Below are 15738 nucleotides of genomic sequence, written 5' to 3' on the forward strand. Positions count from 1 at the left end.
AAAGCTCTAGGTACTTTGCGTTCCAGGAGCCAGGAAAGCCCGCCTTTACAAACTAACCCCTGCTCCATCCCGTCCTTTGACCACAATGGTTATGCACAATCAATAATGGTTTGTATTTTTTTCTTCTACTCTTGTCTCCTCTGGGGTATCTAGGATACTGCAGGCAAGGTGCTGGACCGCTGGACCATCATGTCCCGGGAAGAAGAGATCATCACCCTGCAGCAGTTCCTGCGCTTTGGTGAGACCAAGTCCATTGTGGAGCTGATGGCTATTCAGGAGAAGGAAGGTCAGGCAGTTACAGTTCCCTCCTCCAAAACCGACTCTGGGATTAGGACATTCATTGAAAGTAACAACAGATCCCGCAGCCCAGGGCTCCTGACACATCTGGAAAACAGTAGCCCATCCAGCATTCACCATTTCGAGAATATCCCCAACAGCTTAGCCTTCCTCCTGCCCTTCCAATACATCAACCCAGTCTCTGCTCCTATGCTTGGCTTGCCCCCCAATGGCATGCCTATGGAGCAGTCTGCTCTCCGGCTCCGGGAGCCCAGCCTGCCAAACCAGGGTGAACAGGTGGACACCAGTGAGTCAGAAGTGTCCCTATCACCCTTCCGCACAGGCCAGAGCCCGAGCCGTGGAGCTCTGGGAGCCATGAACAACATTGAACCCAAGACAGAGCCCAACAACAGGGCATCACCCGTCTCACCAACCCCTTCCACTGGGCAGGCTCAACAACAGCAGCAACAGCAAACATCGCTCCAACAGCAGCAGCAGGGCCAACAGCACTCCCAAAATCAACCACAGCAATCCAACAGGTTGAGCGACCACCAGGCCCACCACCACTTTGTAAAGGACGAGCAGTCTAAAAGCATCACACATGCTTCCTTTTCCTCCAAGATGCATCGCATGCGCCGGATGGGATCCACCTCACGCAAAGGTCGTGTTTGCTGCAATTCTTGTGGCAAAACCTTTTATGACAAGGGCACACTTAAGATACATTATAATGCTGTACACTTGAAGATCAAACACCGTTGCACCATTGAGGGCTGCAATATGGTCTTCAGCTCACTACGCAGTCGCAACCGCCACAGTGCCAACCCAAATCCAAGGTTGCACATGCCCATGCTGCGCAATAACCGCGACAAGGACCTCATCCGTTCAACCACTGGTACACCTGTCATCTCAAGCACCAAGAATGGAGGCTTCACACTCACCAGCCCTGGAAGGCCACCACTGGGCTTCACTACTCCACCGGTAGATCCTATGCTTCAGTCACCCCTGCAAAGCCCACTGGTTTTCCCGTCGCTGAAGTCAGTGCAGCCTGTCCAGCCAGTGCCCCCTTTCTACCGCACACTACTGTCCCCTGCAGACCTTGTCAGTCCTCCAGTGTCACTGCCCACCAGCCCCATCCTGCCCACAACCACCAACAGCACCACCCTGATGGACCAACAACAGCATCTCCTGGCTGCTGCAGCAGTGGCTTCCCATAATAATGTTCATTTGTCAGAGATAGTCCCCATGTCCCAACGCTTACACACAACTAGTGCCAATCACGACCTCAACACTGGCAGCAGTGACCCCACGCCCAAAAAGAAGCCTCGTAAATCAAGCATGCCAGTGAAGATTGAGAAGGAAGTTATTGATGTTGCTGATGAATACGAGGACAAAGATGATGATGACGATGACATCCATCATAATCACCACCATCACTCATCCCTTCTTCACAACAATGTCAAAATAAATGGTAACTGTAACAGCAACAACAACTGTGGCAGTGGTACTGGAAACCACAGTGGTGGTAGTGGGCAGCAATCCCCTTCCCAGGATGAGATGAGCCCTGGCCTAGCTCTGAGAGGCATGATGAGGCAGAATGAAGATGAATGCAGGGAAGGGACTGGCAGTGACAGCAGGGGTGGGAATGATCTGCAAGGCTCTGGCGAGCTGCGTTGTATTGGCAGCTTCACCTCTGAGGACCAGGATCATGAAAGAGACTTTGAGAATGAATCTGAAACCTCTGATTCCAAGATGTTCTACCGTGATGAGCTGATGGATGTGGAGGAACAGCAAAAACAAAGCAGGAGTGGAAGGTGTCTAGACAAGGAACAGGATGATGAGGGTTGTGACGAAGCCCAGTTGAGAAAGGAGATGGAAGGAAAGGGTCATTCCTCACCCTCCCCTCATCAGCCCCCTATCAGGATCAAGGAAGAACTCAACGATCCTACTTACGACATGTTCTGCCACATGGGCCAGTATGGCCTCTATAATGGAAGCATGGCAGCAGCTGCTGCTGCTGCAAGCATGGCTGCTCTGCATGAGAGCTTCATCTCTTCGATGGGCTACGGTGCCAGCCCACCCAAATTTCCTTCTTCTCAATCACCAGAGGGCGACCCATGCTCAAGTCCGGACCCCAAGATATGCTATGTGTGTAAGAAGAGCTTCAAGAGTTCCTATAGCATGAAACTGCACTACAAGAATGTGCATCTCAAAGAGATGCATGTGTGCACTGTGGCTGGCTGCAACGCTGCCTTCCCTTCCCGGCGGAGCCGAGACAGGTCAGTGCTAGAACTTGGTAATGTAACCATTTTTAATTGTGAGTCACAGGTAGGTTCAATAGAAATGCTTAATTCAAACTGTATTTATAATCTATTATGGTTTAATTTAAAGCACAACATAAATCCACTGAATATACTACATTTTGTTTGTAAGGATATAATGTTTTTTTAAAAGCCATTTTAAAACATAGATCAATACACTGCAAAAAAGGGGTTTCTAAAAACAAAGTAAAAACACTGAGGGAAAAGGTACTCAAAACAAGTGAAATTATCTGTCCATGCAGGAGGATAATTTCACTTGACAAGCTTGCTTGATTTAAGATTATAGTGCAAAGTTGAACATTTAAAAATAGAAATGTACTCTTATAACAAAATAAATTATCTAACACTTCTAAATCTAAGTTTTTTTTTGTCTTGGTAAGAACCAAATTAATTTGCAGTGTAGATATTTTTTTTAAGAGACCTTGCCTTTTTATTTCATGTTAAAAAATAAAAAGGTACTTACATTACTGTATGCCATTTACCTGGATAGGCTATCACGTAACATCTGTTAGCTAATTCAACACAAACAAATTGATTCAGGGGCATCTGCTCCTTGTCAAGTCAGAATTCAGAAGAATAGGGTGTCAGGATCAGGAACACATACACACACATTCAAACAAGCACCAGTCCATACCCATCAACCCTGCAGCTGCAGTGTGTTGTTTACCTGCCCTCCCTGCCTCACCTTGTGACAGGGAGGTGAAGGTGCATATATTAACATAGACAGCGGTTTGTCAAACCACTGCATTTATTAGCGCATTAGGAGGTGAAGCTACCCGTACTCACCTGGGCTTGTTAGCACATATCAGTCCCACACACTCACTCCAAATAATATATATGCAGTAGCAGCAGTGACAGCTGGTTGATGACGTAACACATGTTGCTGGTACATACCATGACAAGTGCCCTGGGCAAGCACAGACTCCCTAACAGATTACAAACTTCTTCTTTTTTGCATCATGGGAGCCCTTTAAAATGTTAGGTTTCATCATCAAGACATGCTTAATGGGTAGAATTTCCCAAACCTCCTACATAGCCAGTAATAATTACCCTTACAATTACAGTTCATAGAGGAATTAAATAATTGTCAAAATTACAGCTGTGTGTAAATTCATATCTTAGGTTTGGCGACAGTGAAAATCACATTCCCTTGCCAGTTATGTGAACAACGAGCGGGGAAATTGTGTAAAATGGCCCTTGACACAAATTCTCTCTAAAAAGCACTTCTAGTGTGACAAATAACTCTCATGTTCACACTATCTTTTCGATAGAATTCAGCTTCTCTACATAACAGCCTTAGTCATTCTGTACTTTAAGGGGAATAGAAAATAGAAAATAAATAAAATCTTATAACATCCATGACAAGTTATACTTATATTCAGTAAGGGGCAAGTTGCAACACACTGCATGCTTCCAATTGGGAAACAAATCTTCCTAGAGGGAGCTTTATATTTTTCCTCAGTGTTTTGTCCACCCACACACTGGCTCTGGCCCCCTCCAACATCATCTCCTCCACGACTGCTGCCTCCCTCCACCCAAACTCGCTGCTCTTTTTCACTCTGAGTCTTTTATTACATTTTGTTGTTTCTGGGCATCTGTTCCTACCACTGTTTGTTCATTACCAGCATGTAAATAGAGCAGGTGATTTTGGGACTCTATTAGAATTCATGTGGGAGGGGAACAGGGGGAGAAGAACAGGAGACAAGGTAGCGTTGAAGTGACGGTGAAACCCTGCTGCTTACCCGACACAGCTGTGCAGAGAGCAGCAAGATGACAGGAAGTGTTATTATAGCATGCATTGCCTCAGTATGGTCTTCTGCCAATGGTGAGCACCCCTCTTTTGACACGGCTTTAGGAATAGAGGATGCCTAAGGCATGACTGACCTGCTGTGTAACGTGCATGCGCACATACACACTGATGCAAACACACAGATGTACAAATGGAAAACAGAGAAAACAATTTGCTCTTCTATACATCTCTCAATTAGTTTCCTATTGCTATAAAACAGCCGTTGGATATAAACTATAACTAGTCTTATCTGAACTTTTAAATAGCAAGATGAGATCTCCACAGCACATTTATAGGGTAATTTAACATAAGAAAAGATTCCAATGGTAGATAGGAGTTACACCTAAGAGTTTTGTAAACTAAACAGGTTGCATTTTTCACAATTATGCAGCCAGGCGTTTGGTATCAAAGCCAGGGGTGACAGAGAGTGCTTTATACAGGCACAGAGTGTCAAAGATAAGACCATAGGGCACCAAAAGGCAACACCTCAACAAGAACTTTTCTATGCTTGCTCTCTTCCTGTGTCAGCCTGGATGTGTGTGTGTGTGTGTGTGTGTGTGTGTGTGTGTGTGTGTGTGTGTGTGTTGTTGTCCATGATGAAACACCAGCATGTAAATGCAATTCAAACACATGAAGTGGCAGAACATATGCAAAAGAGATAACGTTATAGGAAGAAGGAACAATTACTGCTGGGATCATAAAGCATCTCTGAGCCAGGGGCTATACAGTATCGCTCTGGGTGGGTGAGACCTAGGCACACTATTGTTCACATACTATTTCTGTAGGGGATAAATTCCTGATAACGGGACATATTAATTTTCCGCTGGTTCGAACAAGGAACAAAACAGAAAGAAAGGCATTACTGTACATAGCTTGAGGAACCCTGGGGCTCTCTGACTCTGTCCCTGGACAATCCTCTAATGACATAATGTAGTATGTTCCAGTGTAATGGTGGCATTAAATGGGAATATAATTTAGTTGTTTTCACAAGAGCATAATGCGCTGATAAGATTAAACTGCATGAACAAAGATATTTGCACACAATAATGTTTAGAATGTTTATTACTAGTAAATTAGATAAGTCAAACTCCATTCTTTCCCATAATTAGATTGTTTGTGTTGGCAAAAATGATTAATTAAGAGCTCTGCCTGGTGGTTGTATGAAGGAAATATAATACTTAATACTTACTACTTAAGACACAAAGTAATAGTTGTAAAAAAATAAAAAAGATCCATTAGAAAAATAGGCACACTGAATTTGAATAAGAATAAGGTAAACTAGTGATTATTATTTGTCGTTTTTGCAGCTGAATAATATATGCCAAAACAGTACTATAACATGCAGCCCTGCCTGGCTTCCTGTTCTCAAAACCACAAAACACAGCTGTTGACATCCAGCAACAGGAAAGTCCAAGAACCACCGCATATCTGATTAGCCCATTGACCGAGTGAAAATCCAAAGGCACGTAAACACACCATCAGACACCAGCATCAAAAGCTCCCATATCAAAGAGAAGAAGAAAAAAATAGGAGAGGTCATTTGATCTACCAAGAAAAACAACCAAGAGCCAATGACATTGTCAGAGTAGGACACATTGTAAGTGTGCTGCCACGGAAAAAAGTACAACTAGTGTTTGTTCACTTTGGATCCCTGCCTTATTGAGCAGACGGTAGGATTTCACACACATACACAAGCATTAGTACACGCATACTGTACATACACACATGCAATAATGCAGGAAAGGATAATTTAATGTGCCCTCAAGCAAGCATGTAATGTGTGTGTTTTTAGCGTAAAAAAGAGACCAACATAAGTGTGTGTTTGTATGTGTGGTTTTACGGTGGGGTGTTTTCTCCCGGCTTCTCGGCCGCCTGCTGCACGGTGGTAAATGATTGCATATTTATTGTGGGGAGCAAGCATCGTCGGCAGAAGTGTTGAAGAAGCTGCATGATTAACTGCTGGAAAGATGCGCGTACCACTAATCATCACAATTATTGGCTTCGTTAATCATCATTTTTAAACCGTTGACGAGACTTGTCTCATTGCTTCTCTTTTTTAAGTCAATCCAACATTTTAACTTGCTTCTATGTCGCTACAGCAAGTAGTTGTCCTCCCTCTTCCCCATTCCCATGGTGCAGCAGCGCGCAGTCCGTGGTCCCTACATGGGCCACTGCAAATGGAGAGTGAAGGTTAATTATGTTGGAAAGTCTCTTTCCTCCCCTCTCCTTCCTCTCTCTGTCTCCCTCCTGTTCCCTTGATCCCCTCACAGCGGGTGGGCCCGGCTCCGCTGCTTCACAATTAGCTCTCTGTTTGTCTCTTATAAACAAAGGGCACGCTTCTCATAGAGAGAATATGTTAGCAAAAGCAACTCATTCCAGATCAAAATATCTGCTGATTAAAATACAGAAAAAATATCTTGTCACTTTAATTTATCATTGAGTTTCCTTGTGATGTACAGTATTTTGAAGCAAATAAGAGGATTTTTTCAATTCTTTGATTAATAACATCAGCACGCTGTCATCAATTTATTTCTGGTACATGGAAAAGTTTTCTGTGTGATATTTAATGCATTTTTAATGTCTATGCAGTAATTTGTTTGAGGCTTCTCATTGTTTGTGGTCTGTGCTGTTGAGCAGACCGAAACAATGCAAAGCAGATATAACAGATGACAGAGAGTGATAAATGTTACTAAAACTCTTGTCCTCCCACTTACACCTAAAACCTCATAACACACCAGTCAGTCAGTCAGTTTAACACCACTCAGCTTTCCATCTCATTTACACATTATGAACATTTAGACAACATACACACATCTTCACATACACACTGACACAAAAACAAGGGCCAGGGCCATCAGATGAACCTAAAGATGATTAACGCCAGTTGGGACGGGCACACACTCGCTCTACCTCCTCTGCACAGTCAAAAATGGGCTCTCTGGAGGCCTCCCCCATCTTTTGGGCAGAGATGAGAGTGTCAAATTGGTTTGCTTGCCACATTACTATCAAACAGGGAGGTAGAGATGGAGCGGGAGGGGCTGGCTAAGGAGTTGGGTTTGGGGGAGGAACGATAGAGTGTACTGAAGTGGAGTGATGGAGGTGAAGTGGAGTGGGAAATGGGGCAGAAAGTCTAAATCTGATAAATGAATGGATAAGTGCATTATGCCCACTGTGTGTGGATTCAGCTGAAATATTTTTGATTATTTAGGGCAAGGAGGCATTGCCAACACAGGGGTAAAATAATGTTCAGGCAAATGATCATAAACTGGAATCTTTTTCTTCTCTGTATCTGTGAGATTAAATCTTTTTGAAATGGTTACAAATAATATATCATAAAGTGACTTTTTCCTTCCATTTTTTTATTTTCATATATCTGTACAATAGATTAGCAGATTGAAGTAAATGTAAATCATTTTTAATTAGAAATTGTTGTATTATTCTAACATGTGGTGTGCATTTCTGAGTATTTCAAATGGCTACTGTAGCTATAGCGCAGACTACTTACTGCATGATATTTAGCATGTCTGACTTTAATATCTAAAACTGAGATAGCCATGGTTAACTTAGAGCTTATTAGCAGTGATAAGGTGTTGTTATAGAGATGGAGACATGTTGCAAAGGACCTGCCTACCTGAGCATCATCAACAGCATCCTGAGCTTCAGGTTTAACTGAGCAAATCTGTGGCCCGTCTTCCTGTCAAAGACTGCTTGGTAGTCCGACAGACATTGTGCCCCTTTCTTCATATACTGATCACGGCATATTTACGTTTTAATACACTTAGACCCCTCATAGCCAAGTGTTAAACCATGTGTTTGACTAGACAGGGGATACTGTACAGCACCACAGACATTGAGCCATGACACCCATGTTTTAGCCATAAGCCAACACCATATGGGTGCAACTACTATCAAAGGAAAACGAAGAAGAAAGGATTTATATAGTAATTTTGATCAAAGTCCCGCTTTATGGAAGTAGTATATTTTCCGTTTTTCGAACATACACACACACAAACAGACAAAAGCACGAGCAAACACGCACACATGCAGTGACAGCCACAGCCGATCGATTTGCCACGCTCTCTCTCCCCAACGCTGACGATGCTTGAGTGGACATGCTCCTGGTTGCCTGGTTTACAGAAAAGGGTCCCTCAAATGAATGTATTTCTACCTCTTGCAGGACAATGTCGGATAGGGAAGTAAATAATTAAAGGAAAGGGACCCTTTTTGACTGCATCAACCCTGCCACTGCTGGTAAGCTCTACTATCCATTGTGACTCAATTTGTACCCTGCCAAGGATGACCGTTTTCTTTTCTTCTTTTTTGTTTTGTTTCACACACATGCCCTCCCTGCATGGAAACCCCTCACATTAAAGGCACAGAGTGTTTGCATATTATTTTTTTCTTATTTCATGTAAGTGCTGACCTGATATTTATAGGAATGGGCCTTGTTTATGTCATCTCTGACGCCGGTCATTAGTTGCTTAAGTTTCTTTTCTGTGTTATGCAGTTTTATTGTCACGTGTGCAGTGGGACCCTTTTTTTTAGTCTGACTTGACAACTGTGAAATTGAAGTGAAAAATTATTGAGTTAGATTTTTGAAGCCCATTTCACTTTGCATCCTGTAGCATGGCTTGGTGTGCTAACTGTAATTCTCACTAATGGTATCTTGGCTTAAGCATGGCACTTGTTACTTAGTTTCATTCATCAGTTGTAGCACACTGTGCAATACAGTTTGCCTTGTGTTTGGGAAAAAAATGCTCATCTTAATTAAATTCAGGGCAACATAAAGACATGTTCATTGAGGTGCTCGATTAAGCCACCTTCAATAGGGAACGAATGCGATAATGCTGTCAGGGTCTAGTGCTAATATGCTATCCAGTTCCCCTCGATTATCACATTACCAAAGCTTGAATCAATTGATAAACTCCCATTCGATATGGTGGAGTATTTAATTGAGTCAGAGTCTATTGGATTTGAGGGCTGTGCAGTGCAGACATGCTGACAGCAGTAAACATTAGCAGGATGCTTTCTCTCTCTCTCTCTCTGTGCGATCTTAGAGCACTTTTCTGAGGAGAGCTACAGGATGTATTTCTGGTTCTATGTGACCGTCTATGTGTCTTGACTGATAACAATAATTACATATGTAGTGGTTCTTAGGTATTGAATGTGAGTAGCCTGGTGCCATTTCATAAAAGTAAGATAAGTTGACAATATGTAATATATATATACATTTTTGTATGTACAAATACATGTATTTTTAAACTGTGGCTATAAACTGTGGAAATTGTGGCAGCCTTCTGATTTACAACTATGACCGTCTCCCCACAGGCACAGCTCCAACATCAACCTGCACCGCAAACTGCTGACCAAAGAGCTGGACGACATTGTCCTGGACCCCCAACTCCCGCCACTGCCCAAGGACCTGCGAGCCGAGTTACTGGCAAAGATCTACGCTGGGCACCACATGGGCTTGGACCGATATGCTGGGATGGGCATCGGAGGTGCTAGCCTCCGGCCCGCTGGCATGAACCACAATGCCCATTCCCCCATGAGCAGTGAGTATCCCCACCACCCACTCAACTATAACCTTAAAAACCACCACACTAACGGCTTCTCCCGGGCCCAGCCAGAAGACTACATGGTGTTGGACCTGAGCACCACATCCAGTATACAATCCAGCAGCAGTGTCCACTCCTCACATGAGTCAGACGAGGGCAGCGATGAAGGCATCCTATTGGATGATCTGGAGGAGGAGGGAGAAGAGAATGAGGAGGAGGGCAACAGTGAGGGGGAGGACTGCTCCCAGCATGCCGAGGGCCGGGCTGAAAGAAGGCATCGGGTTGAAACTGGAGAACTAAGAGGAGAAGGACCTGGTGAGGGTTTGGAGCCTTCCTCCTCACCATTCCTCTTTTCGCCCACCGGGGGCAGTAATGGTGGCAACAGTGGGATCCTCTGCAACATCTGCCATAAAATGTACAGCAACAAAGGAACCCTGCGTGTGCACTACAAGACTGTGCACCTGCGTGAGATGCACAAGTGCAAAATCCCCGGTTGCAACATGGTGTTCAGCTCTGTGCGCAGCCGTAATCGACACTCTCAGAACCCCAACCTCCATAAAAACATGCCCTTCTCTACAATAATAGACTAAATAATGACCTGCTGTTCGTCGGCCCGCTCCTCCCTTCATTCCTCATCCTTATTCCTCCTCAAATTAGCTTTTAATCCCGGCCGAGGGCCATCAAATACAAGCTAAATGCCTGTATGCCTCCTGCCCGTCCTCTGAAAGTCATTGCAAGACATTTCTATAACCCTCTATAAAATACATCAACTCTAAATACAGTTTATCATTGTGACCTTTGACTCTTCCTTCTTTGGAAGAACAGGATGGCGCTATTGCGCATGGAGTTTGCTTTATAACAGTTTTTTTCCATAAGCCCCTCCATCCTTCCTTTGAGACCTCTCCTCGCTTTGTTTTTGTCCGTCTCCAAAGAATCTATTCAAACTCTTATTTGTGACTTTGCCTGCAGAAATGATAGTATTGAGAAAAAAAAAAGAAAATCTTCTTGTTGTATTTGTGTAATGATAGCTTTTAAATGAACCCCTTACAAAAGCATGACAGCTTCATTTGTAAATAATGTTCCAAGAGGCTTTTGGTGTAAAAGAGTTGTGTTGATGGTTGTTTACTTCTTTTTTCTCTCTTGTTATGGTTTTATGTTACAGTCCAGTACAATACTTCCAGCTATAGGCAAGAAAGAGGTAGCATCTTACTAGTTTGACTCATTTATGTTAGCCTCAAAGACACGTTTTAAACTAAGTCCTAGGGAAAAAAAAGAATCTCATGTGACTTGTTTTATCTACTTGTTAGATATTCAGAGGTTGCCGGCATGCTTTTTTAGGCTCCTACACTGATATCATTATCTGTATTTCTATATATTTTTTTTTTTTAGTTTTGTTTATGAAGTTATGTTTATGAGCTTTAGTATACCAGTTCAGTTTTTGCACTTTGCATCTATACAAGGGGATGTGTAATATTATTATGAGGACTTTTGCAATGGTGAGTTTAAATGTTGTTTGGGGTCATTGATGGCTTCAGTGCCAAGGTAAATGATAATACCTTCAACATACTGTACTTGTGCCAGTTTCTTTTTGCACGTGCTCAGTTTCAAAAGGTTTCACAGCAGAAAATGTCTCACCACCCAGAACCAAACCTGAGATCTTCTCCATCACTAAACAACGTATTCAGAAAGTGTTCCAAAGTGTCTTGCCTCACAACTAATCCAGGTGTGACTGAATAGAAACTGCGGTTTACAAACACATAGGAGTTAAGTATTGATAAAGTCTCTCCTCTTTCTTACTTTGTTTAATTTTTTTAACGATAATTACTTCAGAGGTTCAGCGGGGTAATCTGTATAAAGCATGACATTATTGTGACATTGTCAAACAAAGTTTTCAAGAACTCATGGTTTTCCATACAAAAGGCATCTTACTGAAATATAACTGTCCCAATAGATTTGAAAAAAGAGAGAAAAAAGATGGAAATAGTCATTCAACTGTGATCAAAACAAAACAGAATTGTTTGCTTAAGAGAAGTTCCTTTAGTGTGGCAGTATGTGCTTAAACCACGCCCCATTGGATTAATATGATGCACTTGAGTCTTAAATCTTTTGCTGTGATATTTTTGGTATCGGTTTCCATTGCTGAGTGTCAGCTACAAATATACTCTATGAAAAATGTTGCCATTTTCATGGCTGTTGTATGCAGCCATTTTGAACATGTCCATGACTGTCTTACGGTACAAATATTTCCAGTAACTGGGCAAAGTAGCCATGGGAAGGGGTATTTATTGGTGGGTGATATATCTTCATGGATATGTTTTTGTCCAGTATAAGAATATTTTTTGTAAAAAGACAAAAAATAGAGATTGTTCCTCAGTTTGACTTGTTTATCAATGTATTAGCAATGCCATGTGTTACTATACAAGGAGATCTTCTCTTACTTGACTGGTGCTACACAGAGGGGAAAATATGCAGTGTTATGTAGTGTGCTGTAGAGTATTCACAACACCTTACATCCATAACAGCGTTGAGTTCAATTTGTTTCATACTTAAGCCATTTTGCAATATAGACATGACCTATTCTAGTGAAATATTTCATGTCTTTTTTTAAAGACTCCACCTATATGACACATGCAGTTTTCAGTCTTCTCTTCTCAGAGATAAAGAGAGCAAGACAGAGAGCTGAGGCTGATGGAAAGGTTGCGGAGGTGGAAGGCTGACTAGGGAGGAAAGGATGACAGCAGTGATCATTAAAAATGTGCTGCTTCTCCGTTACCTGGAGGCGTCCCTGCCATTCCAGCTTCTTCTGTCTAATAACTCACTTGTCACTTCGTTACACTGCCAGACTCCAAGGTTGCTGACAAGACTATGACACTGACAGAAAGAGAAAAAAAAGGACAGAGATTGTGTAAGCCGAACAATTCAATTTCACCCGTTCGATTGAGTTGAATTCAATTAATCTAGTCATTTTCTGTGTGTGCTTATTCTTATTCAGGGTCGCTGATAATTCAATTCAACTCTTTTCTCTCATTCTGTTTTTCTCTTTGTCTGTCAGAGCGCAGTCATTTAACAACTGCCTTACCCATTTCTTCAACCCGCCACTCACCACCTCCACACCCCATAGCGCAAGTCCTAGAGGGACACACACTAATAGTGTATGCTTAAGTTCACCGGACGGCCATGGCATAGGAAAAAGGGATGGGTAATTGCCTGTTTATCCCAAGTGAAGGGAAAATTGAGTACAGGAACCCCTGCCTTCTCCCGGGAGTGGGTTTCACTGAGGCGCTCGCTGCCTCATTCACTCGTTCAATCCCCCCAGCCCTCGCTCTGGCAGAAATAAAAAAAAGTGCTACTCCAGGAACCCTGCTGACAGCTGTCTTTCTAACACACAACCATACGAACACATGCACACACACAGAGGACAGTGGCGCACACTTGCATGTGCTTCCTACTTACAGGCCAGAAAGATGACAAGAACTACATGACTTGTTAACCACCAGTGATGGAGGACAAATTTAGAGTGTATTCTTACCACAGGAAACAAAACTCTCCATCTAGCATTAACAGTATAGCTGATGCCGCTACATAGAAAGCTAATACTCTGTTATGGAGGATGGTGTGAGCTAGCACTGAGTCAGGCATGGAAAGCTCAAAGCTCCTTTAAGTAGTAACATTCCATTAAGACTTATTTCCTTTTTTTTTTTCTTATGGCATTTAACCTAAAAAGGACACTGTTTAATGAAGAAAATATGTTAAAAAGTCGAGCAAGCTCACAGATTGAGTTGAACTCTCTAGAATTAAGAAAACCATGCCCTTCTTCATTTGAGAAAATACATTCTCTCATTTTTTAGTTCCAGACTCCACCCCACTGTTCATGCCCTGTTCCTTGCTGTCCATTTCTCAAGCAGCAGCTGCAGTGCATGACCTCTATCTGTGTACATGCGTGTGCCTGGAAGAAAACTGAATTTCATAGAAGAGATGTTCTTACAATACAATTCTCCCACCTCCAACGGGCTCCTTCTGAGTCCTGCATGATGCTGGTCATGCCAGCTCAGAGGCTTGAACCAGATCTGAGAAAACATGCAAAGTCCAGCATAGCCAGGGAGACAGATGGCGAGAGAGAGCGAGAGAGAGAGAGAGAGAGAGAGGGCAGAGATGGTGGAAAGGGATTGGGCTTAGAAAGTGGTCTGGCTGGAGCCTCGCGGCAGTCACTTAACAAGGCAGGGGAGTAAGAGAGAAGAGAGGAACACAGGGAGAGGAGAGAGCAAGAGAGCAGCAGGGCCAGGACTCCCCAGGAGTCTTTGCCAGCTTCTTCTAGATCGCCTGCTGGGGAGCGATCGAGCCAGCCCTCACATTTCCACCCCTCTCCCCTACACTCTTCTCTCCTCTGAGAAATGACCACCAATTTCCCCCTCTCCTCTGAGAGAGCCCCCAATCCAATCTTGGTCTTTCTTACTTCTCCAACCACATGGACCCAGGTGCATCCTGCTTCCTAGTGACCGGGGCTGTGGATCCACGGAAACACGTCACTTAGAGCGCCCGATTGGCCCAGACCACTGAAGTGAATCTTTAATATTTGATTAGAGGAGCGTCAGGCATCAGTTATTCTGTAATTCTACATAGCACACAGAGGGACAAGTAGATGGCAAACAGCTAAAGCGGCTGACCTGTTAATCGCTGTCCATTTTATTCACGTCACAGAGTGAGCACAATGGGTGTAAGAGGAGAAGATGAGCGGTGGTGACACCGCATGCGTAACTGTCCAGTTATTAGTCATGTAACAAAGTGGGATTAAATTATTTGATAGGACATCGTAAGAAATAGGCAGATGGAAGACAAAACACACACATTTTTGTATAGATGCTTCAGTCTCAAGTATTATTCTTTAAAAAAAAAAACTACCCTCGGTATACCCTCATTAATTTGAACTGGAACCTGTGAAATGTCGAGAATTAATTCATATAATGTTTTACATTGTGCCAATTATATGTTATAGTCTTAAAGTGTAAATAAGCTTGAAGACCTGGTGAATTTAGAGTTTTTTTCCACACTGTTTTTGTGTCTCCAATGCATTTATGTCTTTAAAAGCCCATGTTATGGCATTGGCACTCGACAGCGTTGCATGGCTACATCGTCGCACTGCAAAGAACAAACGAGTTTGCGTCACTTTGGTGTCAAAATGGTGATTTGAAAGCCTCATGAAGACTGTATGTTACCTATACAGGTGTTTCCCATTTGCAGACAGGAGGAAGAAATGGTCCTCTTTCTAAAAGACTCTTGTTTCTTTCTTTTCTTTCTTTTCTTTTTGCCTTTCTTGTATTTGTTTTTGTATCATAACTGTCTATGGTTTTTGCATAAAATGCATAAGGGTTTTGGGATGTAAATGGAATTTTATTCATATTTTGTCCAAATACCTCTTGTAATTTGTATCAGAATTCTTGTACAATTTTTATATTAAAGATTTATCAGTCACTGGCATTTTGTCATAGCAATTTTATTAAAATTGTGTTATTTAATGAAAGTAAAGTAGCTTGAAAAGACAGCCTTCTTTGTAGAATAATGTAGAAGGAAATTAAAGATCCACAAAACAATGTGTCAATCAAGCCATTTTAACAAGACCCTGTGATTTCAGCAGGTTTTTACTGGGTTCTTAATTGCTCTATGATAAAAAATCACTGGGGAAAAGGCTATCTTGACCAATTAGTAGACGATAAGATTAATAGAGTTATTAAAAGACATACTGGCATGAGGAGAAGATGCTGCTGGTCCTAGCAAATTAGTAAGATGGTCACTGAAGGAG

General features: G+C 42.6%; 1 protein-coding gene across 3 annotated transcripts in view; it reads left to right on the forward strand.

Annotated features, from left to right (window-relative positions):
• bnc2 (basonuclin 2) overlaps positions 1 to 14836 on the forward strand; it is a 158918-nt gene extending 144082 nt beyond the window's left edge. For 2 of the 3 annotated variants that reach the window (XM_034893029.1, XM_034893025.1), the window contains exons 5-6: positions 154 to 2552; positions 9712 to 14836. In XM_034893029.1, the coding sequence (XP_034748920.1) occupies positions 154 to 2552; positions 9712 to 10531 (3219 nt within the window). In that variant the 3' untranslated portion in view covers positions 10532 to 14836. Of the gene's footprint in view, positions 1 to 153; positions 2553 to 8560; positions 8635 to 9711 lie in introns of all 3 variants that reach the window. The other variant, XM_034893037.1, reaches the window with a different exon arrangement.
• Positions 14837 to 15738: the final 902 nt, after the last annotated feature.

The sequence above is a fragment of the Etheostoma cragini genome, chromosome 2, assembly GCF_013103735.1.
Source record: "Etheostoma cragini isolate CJK2018 chromosome 2, CSU_Ecrag_1.0, whole genome shotgun sequence".
In the NCBI taxonomy this organism is placed as follows: domain Eukaryota; kingdom Metazoa; phylum Chordata; class Actinopteri; order Perciformes; family Percidae; genus Etheostoma; species Etheostoma cragini.